Source organism: Dermatophagoides farinae, chromosome 3 (assembly GCF_024713945.1).
Source record: "Dermatophagoides farinae isolate YC_2012a chromosome 3, ASM2471394v1, whole genome shotgun sequence".
NCBI lineage: Eukaryota > Metazoa > Arthropoda > Arachnida > Sarcoptiformes > Pyroglyphidae > Dermatophagoides > Dermatophagoides farinae.
This window is the reverse complement of record NC_134679.1, coordinates 3,071,346-3,088,469: the sequence shown is the minus strand read 5'-3', so window position 1 is coordinate 3,088,469 and position 17,124 is coordinate 3,071,346. Positions and strand designations below refer to the sequence as shown.

Genomic DNA, 17,124 nt, shown 5'->3' with positions numbered 1-17,124 from the left:
AGATAAAATAAATGATGAAACGGCATAGTTTCCACTTGAGATTTCCGTCATAAGAAACTAAACAAGAGAAATTATCAACAATGACAATACGATCTTATTAGATAGGCTAATATCATTTTTGATTTCCGTTATCATCATTTATATTCATCGATATAAAGCGACCGATTCTATCCTACTGTGTTGGTAAAATATAGTCATATTGGATCCAATTTTCTTATGGTGCCTTGAATATCCGGTTTTGATAAAATCATCCGATTCGATTAATTGACGCTAGTATTGCTGACATTGATCATCGACACCAACTGACAATGATGGAAATGAGTCTTTTCCGGTTCACGCAAAAAGATTTCGGTCATTTCATTTTTCTTGCTGTTTTGTTGTCGATTTTGCAATTTTTTGCTTATTTTTTTTTGTTATTGTTGCTAATTTCCGTTCTTCATTTGTCCGACTATTTTGATGATGACAATTGATTGTTCTACATTTATATAAGACGCTCGGTTGATATAAATTTTCATTTTCTATCATCTATAGTAGCCAAACTTGGCATAGCAACAACAACAAAAGGGAAAAAAATCCGAATAACACAATCGTCGGTTTGGTTTCTCTCCATTTTTATTTTGTGAATCGATTTTTTATATATTATCATGATTCTGTTTAGCCTTTTTTCTCATTATTCTGTTTTTCTTATGAACTGATGATAGATGACGCCCAGAAGCGTATCGAAAACACATTGTGTTTATATTTTGGCAAAACAACAAAAAATAAAAAAACAACAAAAAAAACAAAGTCGTGTATATGTAGCCAGAATTCGTGAATAAAATTCCATTTTATCAATATGTTGTTTTCCTATACAAATGTTTTGTGCAGATGTTTCCGTGAAACGGGTGATTGCAACGGGTCATGAATAAATGTTTGGTTGATAGCTACAGTTTTCTCTTCTTGTTGCTTATTTTTGTTTTTGTTTTGTTTGCATTCTTTGTTACAATTTCGATACATGGTTCATAAAAATGATGAAATTTTTTTTTTAATTATTATAAAATGTATTGGATCATCGAATGTCTATATAGCATATATTTACATTCTTAACAAATATATATATGATTCTTAGTTTTTTTTAAATATTTATTTCTCTACACCCGATATTCAAAAGAATTTGATCAAATAACTTTTTTTGTTTGTTTGTTTGTTTTATGTTTGTAGTGATTTTGAACTTGAAAAAAAATGTTCAAATCATAGTAGTAATATATCCGCACAGATATACACAGGAATAGTTTAACGTTTTAAGCATAATAAACAAAACAAAACAAAAAAAGATTGAGAATACTGAATGATGATCATGATGACCTCTATAAATGGCGCAGGTTCTGTAAATAGAACAAATCATGTACTGGTATTAAACAATTTTTTCTAATACGTTTCTTGTTGAATTTACTACTGTTGCAGTATTTCTCATATCACTGTTGCTTGGATCGAATCTGAAAGTGCCGTTTCTTGTTTGTTTGTGTATGAGTATGTGTGTGTGTGTGTGTGTGTGCTATATATGATCGACATGAATATGATCTTAACCTTGGTGAAAACCGTACAAAGTCACCGGTACATTCAACCCAGTGACATTGAAACCGACTGACGACATTAGCATTGGAACGATTGTGCTATAGCGCTATTACGTTGGCTTCTCTAGAACATTTTTGTTACGATGTTAATATTAGAATGTGGTTCTATATAAAAAAAGGGAAAATAATCGTGTTGGTGTTTGCCTGTTTGTTTGTTTGTTTGTTTGTTTGTTCAATATCATTCAATTTCTTAGAATGATTGATTTTTCCTTTTTTTTCATAATAATATAATTCTGTTTATGTTTAAAAAATGACTAGTCACCAACAATTTTAATCAATTTTAGACAAACAACAAAATAATTTTTCTGAAAGGAATCTATGCAAAAATCTATGTAACGGTATATTAAATACTTTTCCAGTTTTCATTTCTTTCGTTTCTTCTAGTGATTTCGTTGATGCTAATAATATTATTAACACGTCTAGTCATTCAAAGTGATCATCAGTTGATTCTTATGAATGTGTTCATATATTTATAATAGATTTGAAAAAGAATTAGTTAAATTTTTTTAGGTCAATCAACTCCCTTTTTTTACGTACCCAGACAACATAATAATCAAACACCATGTTGGTATTACCCCCTTGCTACCCACCATCCAGACGTTTTATTAGACCATTTTTTTTATTTCTATTTTGATTAGAATTAATTTATCTTTTGTCGTTGTTGTTGTAGTTGGTTTCATTCGAATAAAACATGACTGTCCTTGTGTTATATTTTTTTCCATTGTATTGGGGGTGTTTGATGGTGGAAAATATTTTGAATAATTTTTTTTTGTTTTGATTTTGTTTACCATCCTTGCTAAATGATTACCGAAATCGATTGTTTGAATATGTAATTAGCAAAAAAAACCAGCTACTATCTTTAAGCCGGTTAAGATGTTTATACAAGTGTTTTATCTAGTCTAGACATCATCACTAAAAACAAAACATAATACAATTTTTTGTTCAACCTGATTAATTCCGTTATATTAAAATGGCCAATCACACCTATTCGTGTGTTTGTGTGTGTATGTGTGTTTGGGTCCATTTTTCATGCCAATCGATCAATCAAATAATTAATTTATAATAGCAATCAATCTTTTTGTTGATATGGGCAACTTAAACGGAAATGTTATTACATAGAGATTGAGAGAAAAAAAAATCTTTATATAATCGATATATAATAATGAAAAATATGTGAATTTTGTTTCTGCTTTCCGAATCGAAATTACTATACATGTATGTATGTATGTAGAATCGATTGAATGAGGAAAAAGGACAAATAATTTATCTACCGTCAACAAAATTATCATAATGATAATAATATAGGCCTGACAGATACATTTCACAAGAAAAATGAAAATGAAATGAAATTAACCAAAACAAAAGGTGAAATGACGATAATGATGATTATGAAAATGCTCAATTAAATTGAATCCATTTTTTCTCTTTTCACCATTTACACACACACACACACATACACTGTTATAAACTTGAAGGTGAAATGGAAAAATTATCCAATAATAGAAAGGTGAATGTCTCCATTATAATTTTCTACTTCAATGTTGATGATGGTAGTAGTTGTGTGTTGCTAAAAATATCTGGCTGTATATTTGTATGAAAGGATTGAATGAATTCATATGTCCGTGACATTTTCAAATACGAATGATACAAAACAAAATCTTCCGCCAAAATATATTTTATATTTGTGCCATCTTAATATTCTGATTTTATTTTTCCCTATTCAATAATATAATAATGAAAATGATAGCAACAATCTGTTTTTGTCATGTTTTTATTTTGGATAAAAAATCAAGTGTAGTATGACACAAGCTAAATAGATGGGAATCCTATCATAGGATGAATTTGGTTGAATGAATTTCTCGTCTTTCAAAATGGTTGACTGGATTTTTCTTTTCATATATGTGTAACAGTAATTATCCATTCGACCGCAATGAGAAAAAAAAAACAATTTATTGACTAACAAATTCAATTGAAATTCTCATTGATTGGTGATTTCGATGGTGGTTTCCTTTTCCATCCAGTCAATGTATGTTTTGATTGTTTTTTTCTTCAGAATCGTGAAATATTTTCAACCAAAAGAATTTTGTTACAATAGAAAATCATAAGAGGAAAAATGAAATATATTTTCAATCATCATTTTCTTTATGTGTTTATGTTTTGTATATGAAAAAAAATAACTACACCATGCAAACATTATTACTTGTCTCTGTTGTTGTTGTTGTTGTTGTTGTTGTTGTTATGTAGTAAAAAAACATAGAAGGAAATTAGGATTTGAGGTCACGACCTGTCTTTCGATTTTTTTCCTTCTAATGTTTATGTGTGGATGTTTAAGTTGTTTTTTTTGTTCATTGTTGTTTTTGTTATTTTCATGGCCATTATCTTTTTCTTATTTCACATTGACTGATATTTTGAGGAATTTTTTTTTTTTGGTTGAAAAAAAAGAAGACATATCATATCATTACATTTGTTGATTTCTTTTTCATTTGAACCCATGTTATTATTATTATGCAAGAAAAGAGAAAGAAAGAAAAAATGGAAAATTTGAAAAATTGTGATCTGATGAAAAAAAACCGAAAATCATGTGTATATTTATAAACAACAACGAACGATGAATCTGAAACTTAACCAGAAAAAAATGATAATAGTTTATCTTCCACATGCATACTATTCTGGTTTTTTCTCTCTTGTGTTTTCAGGTGGTTTTCATTTTTTGTTGTTGTTGTTTGGTTTCGTTTTTCTAGCTATCAGTAAAACAAAATTTCTCTTTTTTTTGTCGTTGATGATCCATACGATGAATCCAAAAAAAACTGGATTTCCTTTCATGTCTCAGGAAAAAAAAATATCGAATCTAAATATATACACCAAACTCCTAAAGGGCTATGAATAATTTTCTCACAACTCACATCACCAGCCCCATTTTGTCGATCTGTGATTTAGATAAATCGTCTGGCTGGCTCTCTTTTTTTTCACTATAAGTCATAAATAAGGTCAAAGGGCGACGACGTTTTCTTTCGATTTTTTTTCTTTGATTTATTTTTGGAAACCAAAACCATATCCTTGTTGTTTTTGTTGAACACTTTTCCACTTGGTGTTTATATGTTAGTAGTGAAAATGGTATGAGAGAGAAAGAAAAAAAAATTTCAAGTGTTAAACTGCTTCAGAAATGATGATCATGTTGTGTTGTGTTTATATTATAATTATTATTTTTCATGTTTAAATCAAGAGTTTAAGTGAAATTCGTTATTAGTATTAGATGTATTATTAATACAAAAATTTTTTCATTTGTTGATACTATTATCGATTAGTTTATATTTCTTTATGTGTTTGTTTTATGTTTTTGTATGTACGAATATATTAATATAAATGTTAGTTCCGGTCTTTTCGATACTTTGGCCATTTGTATGCTTTTCTGTGTTTGTTCATGATTTTGTTATGATATTATGCAAAAAAAATGCCAGAAATGTTTCATTTATTAGACTGTGTATGTTATGTGTATTATTATTCTACTAGATATCCACAATGATAGACATAACAAAAATTCTATGATGAAAGAAAAATAACAAATGTTTATGAAAATGGCAAGGTCGAGGTCAAAAAGTTTCTTTATATGAAAATTCATTTCTTTTTTTTTTGTTGTGTTTATGAAAACATTTCTTATTTACTCTTGAAACCATTTTTAAATTAGGGTTTTGATTGAGGAAAAAAATCCTAGAATGGAAATGTTTTTTCTTCAAACAATAATTAGTCATTTCAGTTCGATATATGGATTTTGTATTCGTTTTTGTTTTTGTTTTCGGTAACAAGAAAAAAAACAACGATTCCCCTGACAAGATATAATGATCTTTTCAAAGATCAAAACAAAGATTGCAACAATGGGCTCATGAAACAAACAAACAAACAAACAAAAAACTAAACCATCATTATGTGAAACTATGTCGACTGACTGATTGAATTGGCTGAAAATTTGTTTCCCCATTTTCTCTTCTTTTACCCCATTTCATTGGTTTTCATGTTTGGTTGTGAATATATACCAATGATGGAGATAACCTCGATTTTTTTTTCTTCACTTTTTATACGATTTTTTTATAACTGGATATAATAATAATAATAATCATCATCATTATTGTGGTAAAAATAACAATATAAAAGAATGGTGTTTTTTTCTTGTCTATCAAGATTTATTGTCTATTATTGTAAATACCTTGTGGTTTGCTTATTTCCTATATCAATCCTCATTTTCTAGTTTCTATTTAGTAGAAAATATTTTTAAAATAAATCATTATTACTCCATTATGCATATATGATATGATTATCAACAATTTCGACTATGACATTTTAATTTTATTTTTTTTTCATTTATATTTACTTATTTATGAATGAATGAATGAATGAATGATTATTGTTGCTGTAGCAGATTGATTATTCATTGATTTCGGTTCATTTTGGTATCCGATTGGATAACATTCATTGCATACTTAGAATGATAATAGATTTACTGTCTGGTTGTATATAATAATATACATGTATGTATGCAAAATGGATTTATGGACTCTAATTTTTTTTATATTTCGTTTATATGATGGTTAGGATATGATATTTTTTTGTTGTTGTTGTTTTTGTGGAAAAACAGATCTACTCAATCAATTTATATATGTGTATGTGTGTGGATTATATTGCTCATATTTCACAATTCGATCTGATGATGTTGACTATACACAACGATGATGACGACGACAGCTATGGTGATGATGATGGTTCACCTTGAATCCGTTCATCGACTTTCACTGATAAAAGCTATAGCACGCCATATATATCATTATCATTGCTTGTTTTTTTTCAAGAATGGGGATGGTAATATAGCACCCCGTATAACATAAATCGTCATTTTATGTGTTTATGCGTTTATGTGTTGATTGGGGCTAACTTCGCCTCTACAATTTCTCCCTCCATTTTTTTCCCCATTCTCTTGTTGCAATACCCATGAGAAATACATACTTATGGTAGATTGTAGAGACCCAGGACGCCTGTGCGCTTAAAAAAAACCAAAAGAAAGAAAGAGGAATAACAATTTTTTTCTTTATTATTTTGTTCCTGCACATTTTTGGCTTGATAATGACGATGATGATGATGATGATTGTTGATGCACAAACACAACAGGCAAATATTTGTCTCGAAAGTATCGAAAATTTTTAAAAGTTACCCAGGTCCAAACAACCCATCGAATGATGATGATCAGAATAATTGTGTAATATGGATTTCATTATCAAGAGTTTTGTTGTTGAGTGATTATCAATATATATTGTGGGAGCCAAACAATTTCTATAACCATTCGATCTGTATACCAGTTGTTATTTTCCATAGTGACAAACGAGATTATTATTGCGACTTATGCAAAGGCGACAACTTTTACGAAAGTTTTCCTCATTCAATTATTTATTATTCCAGCTTTCTTTTTATTCGCTTTTTTTATTTTTTTTTTCAAAAGGATTTACAGAATAAATGGATTTATATTTCCCTTTTCTAACTCAGGAAACATATGAAGAATAAAAAGAATCATTTTTATTTACTGTAAAAATTCTGAAGGATTAATTTCAATGTAATCAATGATAAAATTCGGTTCCTAGGGCAACTCTCAAGTAATTTATTCTTCACAATTAAATGTACCAGTCAAATTAAGAATTTTCATTGAAATTTTCATTTTTTCAAAACGATCGCTAAATCAAATATTATTAAAAACGGATTGATTGAACAAAGACTTTTATAATTCACAGAATGTTGCTCAAATTAACACCTCAATTTCTATCAAATGATTTTATATGTAATTTCATCAGTAATAATAATTGATTTTATTTATTTTGTTTCACATTAATGAATAGATTCTGATGGTCCATTAACGTTACATTCACCCATTTCTGGTCATCTTCAAAGTCGATTCAATGGTTTCACTCATCCATCAACAAATGGATCACAAACACATCATTCTCCCCCGCGTACTGGTACACCGATTCATCAAACAAATGGCCTCACCCATCCAAGTCTTTACACTGCTGCTGTACAAAGTTTAGAATCACCATCATCCACCACACCAAATGGATCGAATACCGGACAATCGAATCCGTGTGCTAATCAAACAAGTCCCCAACAACAATTATTGTCTGCCGCATTACAAGCGGCCGCTGTTGCCGGTGGAGTTAATTCGTTGATTCATCATGCTGCACAACAACAACGACGTCCGCCAGGACCATCATTATCAATGGATTCATTCTATAGTCAACAATTTGTTCAAACAAGTCCTTCAATTGGTGATCATGGTAAAGGTAATCAAATTAATAAAATTGAACTTGAATTAATGCATACTGTATTGCCATCTGTTATCCTAGCATTGAATATGTCTACATCCGTCGATGATTCACATCATTTGCATCCATATCATCAACATGCTCATCATCTTACTCAGACTGGAATGACCGTTAACGGTAATGGTTCATTGGTTAATGGTGTACAAGCATTGAAACGTAAAAAGGGCCGAAAACCTAAATCCTTGGATGGACCAAACTTGACATCGGTTGGCTCAAATCATAGCTCAAATCTAAACCCAAACGGCGGTCTAACGCCATCGACAAAACGAAAAAGTCGTGAAAGTAAGTTTATTTACTTTTCTGATTTTCAAAAACTATTTCACTTTCTGTTTGATAGGTTCAACTACTTATTTATGGGAATTTTTGTTGAAATTGTTACAAGATAAAGAATATTGTCCACGTTACATCAAATGGACTAATCGTGAAAAGGGTAAGTATAAATGTGAAATTATCTATGACAACATGTGTAATTATAAAATTGTCGTCTATCATGATGAAATAGGTATATTCAAACTGGTCGATTCCAAGGCCGTTTCACGCTTATGGGGCTTACATAAGAATAAGCCAGACATGAATTACGAAACAATGGGAAGAGCTTTAAGGTATTTACTCTAATCAAAAATGTTTTTAATCTAATGTTTGTTTCGTCTATTCAACAGGTATTACTATCAGCGTGGAATTTTGGCTAAAGTCGATGGCCAACGTTTAGTTTATCAATTTGTCGATGTACCTAAGGATATCATTGATATCAATGGATCAAGTTCTATGTCCAACAATGGTACAGTCAGTGATGCCAACAATAATAATAATAATAATAGCAGTAGTGTTGTTGCAATGAACAATACGGCTGCAGCAACAGCAGCTTTATTGAATGGAGCCAATCTGACCAATAGTCATGGACATGGTCATAATCCGTACTCTGCTCTTGGATCGCCATATCATCTAACTAATGGATCAGGATCGAATTCATTGTTGGGTGGATCACCGATACCTCCACCATTAGTGGCTCCACCCGGAACTAATAATAACAACTCACAATCATATGCCTATGCTGCTGCACTCAAACGAGGTATTTGATTCTGTTTTATTTCATTGACTATTTCAATCTCAATTAATTAATTAACTCATTTTAAATTTTATATAGTTGAATCGTCTGCAATGAAATGTGATTCGTTTTCTTTGGATGATCTTTGAAATTTGAATTTATTTGAAAAAGGAAATAACCAAAAGAATTGTGGATGTTAACTCTTGCTCAACATATTCCATGCATTTTTTCAAGAGGAAACTTGCAAGATTTTCAACAAATTAAAAAAGAATGCTTGCAAAAAGAGTTTCTGTGAATCACAAAATCTTACGAAAAATAATCGGAAATCTTTTTCGACATTTATAATAAATCGAAATGAACAATAAAGCTTTCGAGTGTCTGATTCCATTAATGGCCACTCACTATCTATCTACCAAAAGTTGAACTACCTACCTATCAATCATCAATGAAAATTTTCGAATCATTTCTTCAAAATCATATAACCACAAAATCATCATTACCTTGTGACCATAAAGTGGATTGATTTTTCATCATAATAATATAATAATAATTATCATCGTTTCATGTGTCTTTGAAAGTGAGATTTTTTTTCTAAATGAAATTAACGAATGGATATAATGATATGTATAGTTTTGCTGAATATTGATGCAGAAAAATTGCCGTTCATGACCATCTTTCCATCCTTTTTCATTCAATCATTATTTTTTATTGTTTTCTATTTCTTATTCCATATTCTTTGTTCGTTTCCTTTGAGATATATATATATGAATGTGGTTAACATAAACACACATACACACGCCTACTTGTATCCTGTTAATCATATTAATTATTATTTTCTATTATAAAAAATGTTTCTTTTTTTATATCTGACAAATGATGATGCAAGGATTCCTAAACTGAAGTTATCGCATTTTCTTTTCATTCATCACTTTCATTTTGAAATTCTCTTCATCTAATGTCTTACACACTCACACACACACACACACACACACAAAAACATTATTTACATCCATCATCGAAATCATCATCTTCTTTATATTTAATCAATGAAGAAGTGGTGAAGAAAAAAAATCGTTCTTATATAAGTTGTTATATTTTCTTATTGATTCATTATTATTATTTTTACATTGATTTGACTTCATAATGAATGATTAATTGAGTTATAATCATCATTCTTTGTCATAAAATGATTGAATTTTGATTGAATTGTTGTTGTGTTGTTTGCATCATATATACATTTTTATTTTCATTGTTCTTTTATTTTCCTGCCCATACACATTCATATTCATTCATTCATTCATTTGATCATCAATACATCATCATGGACAAACAATTAAAATTCAAAAAAAAACAATCATGACATTAACAGTATCGTATATATATATATAAAAAAAACACAAATCACACATTGCGAATATATATGATCCATCGTGATTATTCTCATCCTCTCAATTTCACAATCTGTTTTGTTCTACTTTTTCGTTCATTGCCTCCCTCATCATAATTCAATTTTATTATTACCTATTGATTCATGATTATTATTATTATTATTATTTTTATTTTTATTATTATTAAATGACGCGATATTCGTTTCCAGTAAAATCCATTAAAATTTTTATTTCGATTTAAATATCCGTTTTTTTATGTTTTTTTTTTATCATTCAGTTTTTATTATTATTTACATTATTTCCAGATATGATGATAAACCTGACCCGATGACCTGATCTTTTCATAAATCATTTGCTTGTTTTTTTTTTGTTTGCTCGAAATTCTAATCATTCTTGAATATATAATGATTAATATTCATTTATCCTCAATCGTATTCATCATCATCATCATTGTGCCGTTTGTTGTTACGATTTTTCTTTTGTTTCTTTTGAAGAATTCAATTTTTTTTTTGCAGTTACACAAACCTGAATTTCGAAGAGTCAATTTTCATACCATCATACTGATCATTACATGTTTTGTATTTTTCTATTTTTCTATGTCTATCTTTGTAATTTTTTCTTTTTTTTCCGCTCTTCATTTATCGTAATCACATTTGTGCTTTTTTTTTTTGCTCGCTTCTTATCAATTTAATTCATTTCATTTCAAATATTTATTTTGGCTCTCAATTTTGTTTGATTGAAACAAAAAAAATGACACATTTTTTTCATTTGATATACCATCTATAATGAAATAATATAGTTCCAAAACTATGTTTGTACCAATCATCAGATGAATTTGAAAATTGATTACTATTACTATTATTTTTTTTCCCAAACGAATCATGCTCTAAAACATAATATATAATCGTTGAAATAAAGATTTTTGACTCGAAAAAAAGGAAAAAAAATGATTTTTTCTTTCTCACTTAAATATGAACAGTACGTGCCTTAAGGCTTAAACAAAGCCCGTCATAATAATAAAAAACGTTTCCATTAACCGATAGGAAATACAATTATTTTATTAAATTATTTTCTCAATAATAGAAAAAAAATAAGGAAATCATTTTTCTTTTATAAGAAAGTTGAAATTATTTAGATTGCCTTCAGAACGATGATCAACGACAAAAAGTAATGATGATAATGCTGTTATATTAGATGAATTATAATTTTTTTCATTTATTTCCTAAAACCAGTTATGCCATCTATCTTCTAGTGTTGATGATTTAACCCCAATGTGAAATCATTGTTTCGCCAATTTGTAATGCTTTTGGCAATGTTTGAGCACATGGACCTTTGAAAAAGAATCTATTTTGGTTTGTAAAAATAAAATCGATCATCATCATTTTTCTTAAATAAAAAAAATTTCTTTTTCAAATTACTTACTTTGAATATTCAGAAGCAGCAGTCTGTTCGATATTAAATTCGGAAACAGTTACACCACGTGTAGCTGCTTGTGGTACCAATGATGCAGCTGGATAAACAACAGATGAAGTACCAATGACCAATAAGAAATCCGTAACACTCATCAATCCTTCGGCTTGTTTCAATACGAATGGATCCAATTGTTCTCCGAACCAAACAACGTGTGGACGAAGAAGGCCAGTACATTTTTCACAACGTGGTAAATCTTTTGGATCAATATGACGATCTAATTCATCTAATTCGATTTTATCCAAAGCGGGAACTATCGGATTATTGTAGTTAGTTTTGACAGCTTTACATTGTGTGCATCTGGTTTTGAATAATGATCCATGAAGTTCAAGTACACGTTTCATTTCAGCACGACGATGTAGTTCATCAACATTCTGTGTAACAACAATTACTTGGCGTTGTGGTGAATTACGAAGAAAATTTTGTTCTAAAACTGACAATGATTTATGTGCCAAATTTGGTTCCTTCGACGAGACTAATTGTCGTCGATATTCGTAAAATTGCCAAACCAAACCTGGATCTTTGGCAAAAGCTTCAGGTGTGGCCAATTCTTCACATTTGTATTTACGCCACAAACCATCAGCACCACGAAAAGTTGGAATACCAGATTCGGCACTAATTCCAGCACCAGTCAAAGCCACAATTTTACTGGCCCTATTTAACTGGTCCTGGAAAGCGTTCATATCTGATGAAACTTTACGATTACTCGACATGTTCCGTTGATGATACGATGAGACACAAGAGTTAAAATTCAACAAATTCAAACAAAAGTTTTTTGTAGAATGAATTGCACGAGCTTGTTTAATCGACGACGATATGATGGGGAATGGAAAAAAAATTTTACGACTCAGGCAACTATGACACGAAAATACTTTTAAAAAACAGGGATGATGTCTTGGCAGATTTCTGCTAAAATGACCAAATGCACTTCGTACTTTTATTTGTTGTTTCATAATAATTATAATTAGTTACTCGATAACTATGCCAATCTTTGATGCATTAAAAACAACCACATAGATAGATGCATATATACGATATCACCACTTTCTCTTTACTCATATACGTCCACCTCTTACAATCAAATGCATTAGTTTGACCGTTAGTTCAAGCAAATTATAATCATCATGGAATGGATATCATATCAAGATAGATAAATTAAAGATAAGTTAGAAATAAAATAAGGAAAGAAAAAATTTATCGTATACCTGAAAGTCCACGAACGATGAACAACAGCAACAATAATTTCGTTGATAATTCACATGCCTGACTCATAAGACTTGTGGAACCTGTTTTGAAATTTTTTTTTCTCTAAGGATCATTATTATCATTGCAAGAAAAAAACAAACAGTTTTTTCACTCTTTTCACAATAAAAAAAAACGTTGAAAAATACATTAGAAATCAAAATTTTTAATCAAAAAATATGTACTTTCTTGTCGTGGCTGTTGTTATTCCTTATTTGTTATCATTAATGTTATAATCCAAAATCAATCAACAAACAAGGTTCTGGATGGTTCAAGTTACAATTTTTTTACCACCTAATCTCTTTTTCTTTATTCAGGGATCAATCTTATACGTTTTGAATAAGAAAATGATCAAACTAAAATAAAATCAAAAAATGGAATACACAGCTGACATGAAACAATAATAATAAAGGTTACAGCGATGCAACACTAGATGGTAGTAATATATAAAAAAAAATTAAAATTCTTTTAGAATGTCATATTGAAAGAAAAAAACAACTCTAGTCTCATGTATTCTGAATGAACATTTGAAAAAAATTTCAAAAGGAATTTTTAATGAATTATCGTCATTGGTACTTTATCAATACTAATCTAATAACAAGTTTTCTAGTTTTTTATTTTTTCTCCTATGAATCTTGATTCAGTCGTATTTTTTTTTATCATTATTATCTTAATGGTAATGATGACATAAAAAACTGACCAAAGAAAATAACGTCAACTGTTGCCATAATGATGAAAGGATTTTTGTTCATTTCAACGATGACAGTGGTTGAATTGAGTTTTTGGATTGATTTCATACATTATATAATATAATCGATCATGATTGTTAATGATAATGTAAGAAGAAATTTTGATTCATTTATGAAAAACAATATAAAAACATTGCTACAAACAAATAAAATGATTTGAACTTCTTTTATCAAATTCGTATAAGTTATATGGATAAAACCTTGACCATGTCTGTACATGTTTGAATGTTTGTATGTGTGTGTTTGTTTGTTTGTGTCTATTCGGTGATGCATCATCAAGATATAAATGATATGATGATATCCAAGCTGTAATAATGTTTTTTTTTCTCTCCATTTTTAATTGGGTCAATATTAAAAGTGAATTTGTAAAATGTTGAGATCCAAGTATTTCAAATGATACAGGATGTTACATTGTGAATGAGTAAGAAAGTGAGAGAAAGCTTGTTCGTTTCGTTATATTGTAAATGATCAACATCATATGACAATCTTTTTGTATAACATAGTAAAGAATACGAAATTGAACAGAAACATTTCAACTAGTTTTGTTTTGTCAACGAAAAAAATCTGTCCAAAATAGAATCCATATCGATTACGAGAAATCGCTTGTAAGAAAAGATTTCTTTCTATGTTTTCTCGTAAATAAATTATTTGTTTGAACCTCAATTTTTTTGATGGATTCGGTTTCGATTGATTTCTTGCATTCCAATCATAAAGCATTTTGAAGAATCTTTCATTGTATTTGGGAAATGTCGATACGGCGATAAACACAATTTCTGAATAAATGAATGTCATAATAAACACAATAATCATGAAATATGCATTGATGCTGAAGTTTTCTGTTTTACCGCAAGCGATTACGATAATCATCACTAAACTTTTAGAGAGCAACTCAAGAAACATGAGAAAATTGTTTTGTATATTGCTTAAATGAACCATCTCAATGTAATGATTTGAATAATGACAGCGAATATTTTTTTGAAATATGGCCATTCTACGATTCCAGATCGATTTCCATTGTTTCACTTCATCTAGCAATTGTTTTATGTACGATGTGAGATAACCCAAACTGAACAATAAATAAATCATCTCAATACCGATACCAATTATAAAGTGATCAGTATTAGCAAGCATAACCACAAAGCACAAAACGCCTATGAATAATTGATCTATTTCGATTTTTTCTTCCAAGAATTTTTCAATTAGAAAAATGATCGTTCTTAAGCAAAAAAAACAAAAGCACAATTTTAAAAAATGATTCATTTTCTCAATGAACCGACTAGATCGAATGAAATATTTAATCAATAATAGCCGATTTCGATTGTTTAGTTTTTCGCCTATGGTATTGCCATATTTGATCAAAATTTCATTCAATGGATATTGATGTTTGTATAATTGTCGAAATGTTGCATACCATTTATATTCTTTCATCAGTAGTATAACTGCTGAAAACGATAAATACAATTGTACATTATCAAATCCCAAAATTTCTGCTTCAATTTTTGTGAAAAATTTTAGACTTGGGATATATTTAGTTTGCGTTATGATCAAGACGAATGCCATGAACAGGGTGGAAATGGAATGAAATACTGTCTTTGCACATCGTTTCTTAAACGGTATCGAATGAGTTCGATATTCATACATTGAATAATTGATTCGTTGAATATAAATTTGTGAATGCTTGAAATACATTTGGAAAATCATCGAGATAGAGTTTATTTCTAGTATATTCGGTTTTATCCGATCCATTGTTGAAACGTTGAAATTTTTTTTTGGTGTTATTTGACGAAAAGGCAAACAAGAAATGGAAAAAAGATGATTCTTTGCATGAACTAAAACATTTTTTTAAAAAAAATTTTGAAATAAATTGCTTAGATCTCAATCATGTGAAATGAAACAACACAATTTTAATTATTTTTCATTTGTATGAATTCCAAATTTTCAAAAAAAAAAAAAAATTCAAATGACAGTAATCATGTGATAACACTCAAACAGTTGGCAAATATTTGATCATAACCAACAAGATGAACATGGAAATTTTTTTCTAATTTCAACATTATTTTGTATTTTGTTGTAAAATATCCTCAAGTTTTGTCTAAATTAAAAAGTTTATATGTTTTCGAATTGATTGATTATAAAAATTAACCTACATAAAAGTAAAAAAAAAATACAGGTAGCCATTACTTTTGCTTAAATGTAGACATGGTATGGAATATTGCAAAACAATGTTCATATTGATGGTAGACTAAGCTAAGCCAAGCATTTTCGGCAAATCATAAAGATTTAAACAAATTATTATTTCTAGGAAATTTTGACAATAACACACAAAAGATAGTCATCATGTATAAATATCCAAGAGGAAGGTTTTTTTTCTGCATTATACATCACCTCGATATTTTTATTATCATTATGGATCGTCATCAGAGAAAAAAAAAATGTTGAAAACAATTCCATAAATCTTCTACAAACATCCATCTAAAAAATGACAGGTGTCTCCATGCATATTGACAATATGTATCAGTTCGATAATTGCGGCATCTTTTTTGTTTTTTGTTTTTTATTTTTATCTTTTTTACCGCGACAACGTTAGAAAAATTTATCGATAATCACGATGATGATAATGCAATGTCAACGAGTGTAAAAAAAAAATTTAATTTTTTTCCATTGTTTGACTACTACTTATTATGCATCATGAATCTGTTAATCTTCTCTACAGTTGGTTGATTGGTCGGATGACTTTTTTTTTCTTTTTTTGTTTGACAATGGATACCGACAATATGTCATCGACGTGTATTTCATTGGCGATGATTAATCAATGATGTTGATGTTTTGATAAACACTCGTTCATCCAATGAGAGAATGCATATCACTTGGATTGAAATGCAATCCTTTGATTAATTTTGGGATTTTGTTTAATCAATTTGGTTGTCTTGTTTTTTTTATTGACCAATGATAACTAGGTTATTTGAGTTTTGATAATGAAATATTTCAAAAAATTTTGTTCAAACTAATTCATTGAATTTGAAAACTGTAACTTTTCAATGCCTAGTCAATAGATGGCAGCAAAATCACGAAATAAAAGAATGTAAAGATTCTATTGAATCGAATAAATTTTGACTCGAGTCATGATCTTCTATTGCATCATTTTGTGAATTAATCGGTATCTGGAATTGACAGCGAACCAAAAAATTGAATTCAAATCCGATTGAGAGATTGTTAATAATATTTTTGTTTTTTTAGCTTTGTTCATATCCAAGAAGA

The 17,124-nt window shown here is 29.2% G+C and overlaps 2 protein-coding genes across 7 annotated transcripts in view; one reads left to right on the top strand and one right to left on the bottom strand.

Moving 5' to 3' along the window:
- Eip74EF (Ecdysone-induced protein E74) overlaps window positions 1-10,619 on the top strand; it is a 52,224-nt gene extending 41,605 nt beyond the window's left edge. For 2 of the 6 annotated variants that reach the window (XM_075729008.1, XM_075729011.1), the window contains 6 exons: window positions 7,490-7,924; window positions 7,994-8,254; window positions 8,310-8,402; window positions 8,475-8,574; window positions 8,632-9,041; window positions 9,117-10,619. In XM_075729008.1, coding sequence (XP_075585123.1) covers window positions 7,490-7,924; window positions 7,994-8,254; window positions 8,310-8,402; window positions 8,475-8,574; window positions 8,632-9,041; window positions 9,117-9,166 — 1,349 coding nt within the window. In that variant the 3' untranslated portion in view covers window positions 9,167-10,619. Of the gene's footprint in view, window positions 1-7,489; window positions 8,255-8,309; window positions 8,403-8,474; window positions 8,575-8,631; window positions 9,042-9,116 lie in introns of all 6 variants that reach the window. The other 4 variants (XM_075729007.1, XM_075729010.1, XM_075729006.1 and 1 more) reach the window with 2 other exon arrangements.
- Window positions 10,620-11,437: 818 nt separating this feature from the next.
- LOC124495286 (NAD-dependent protein deacylase) lies at window positions 11,438-13,519 on the bottom strand. Its single transcript, XM_047058634.2, has 4 exons — window positions 13,303-13,519; window positions 13,081-13,233; window positions 11,828-12,946; window positions 11,438-11,749 (listed from the first exon to the last, which is right to left on the bottom strand). The coding sequence occupies exons 3-4, from the start codon at window positions 12,826-12,828 to the stop codon at window positions 11,668-11,670; spliced, it is 1,083 nt and encodes a 360-aa protein (XP_046914590.2). The 5' UTR covers window positions 12,829-12,946; window positions 13,081-13,233; window positions 13,303-13,519; the 3' UTR covers window positions 11,438-11,667.
- Window positions 13,520-17,124: the final 3,605 nt, after the last annotated feature.

Bases quoted from the DNA above. Each gene is read 5' to 3' on its own strand.
- LOC124495286 (XM_047058634.2), bottom strand. From the start codon at position 12,828: ATGAAACAACAAATAAAAGTACGAAGTGCATTTGGTCATTTTAGCAGA. The intron at 11,750-11,827 runs GTAAGTAATTTG...AAACCAAAATAG, and splicing joins GCTGCTTCTGAATATTCAAA to ATTCTTTTTCAAAGGTCCAT.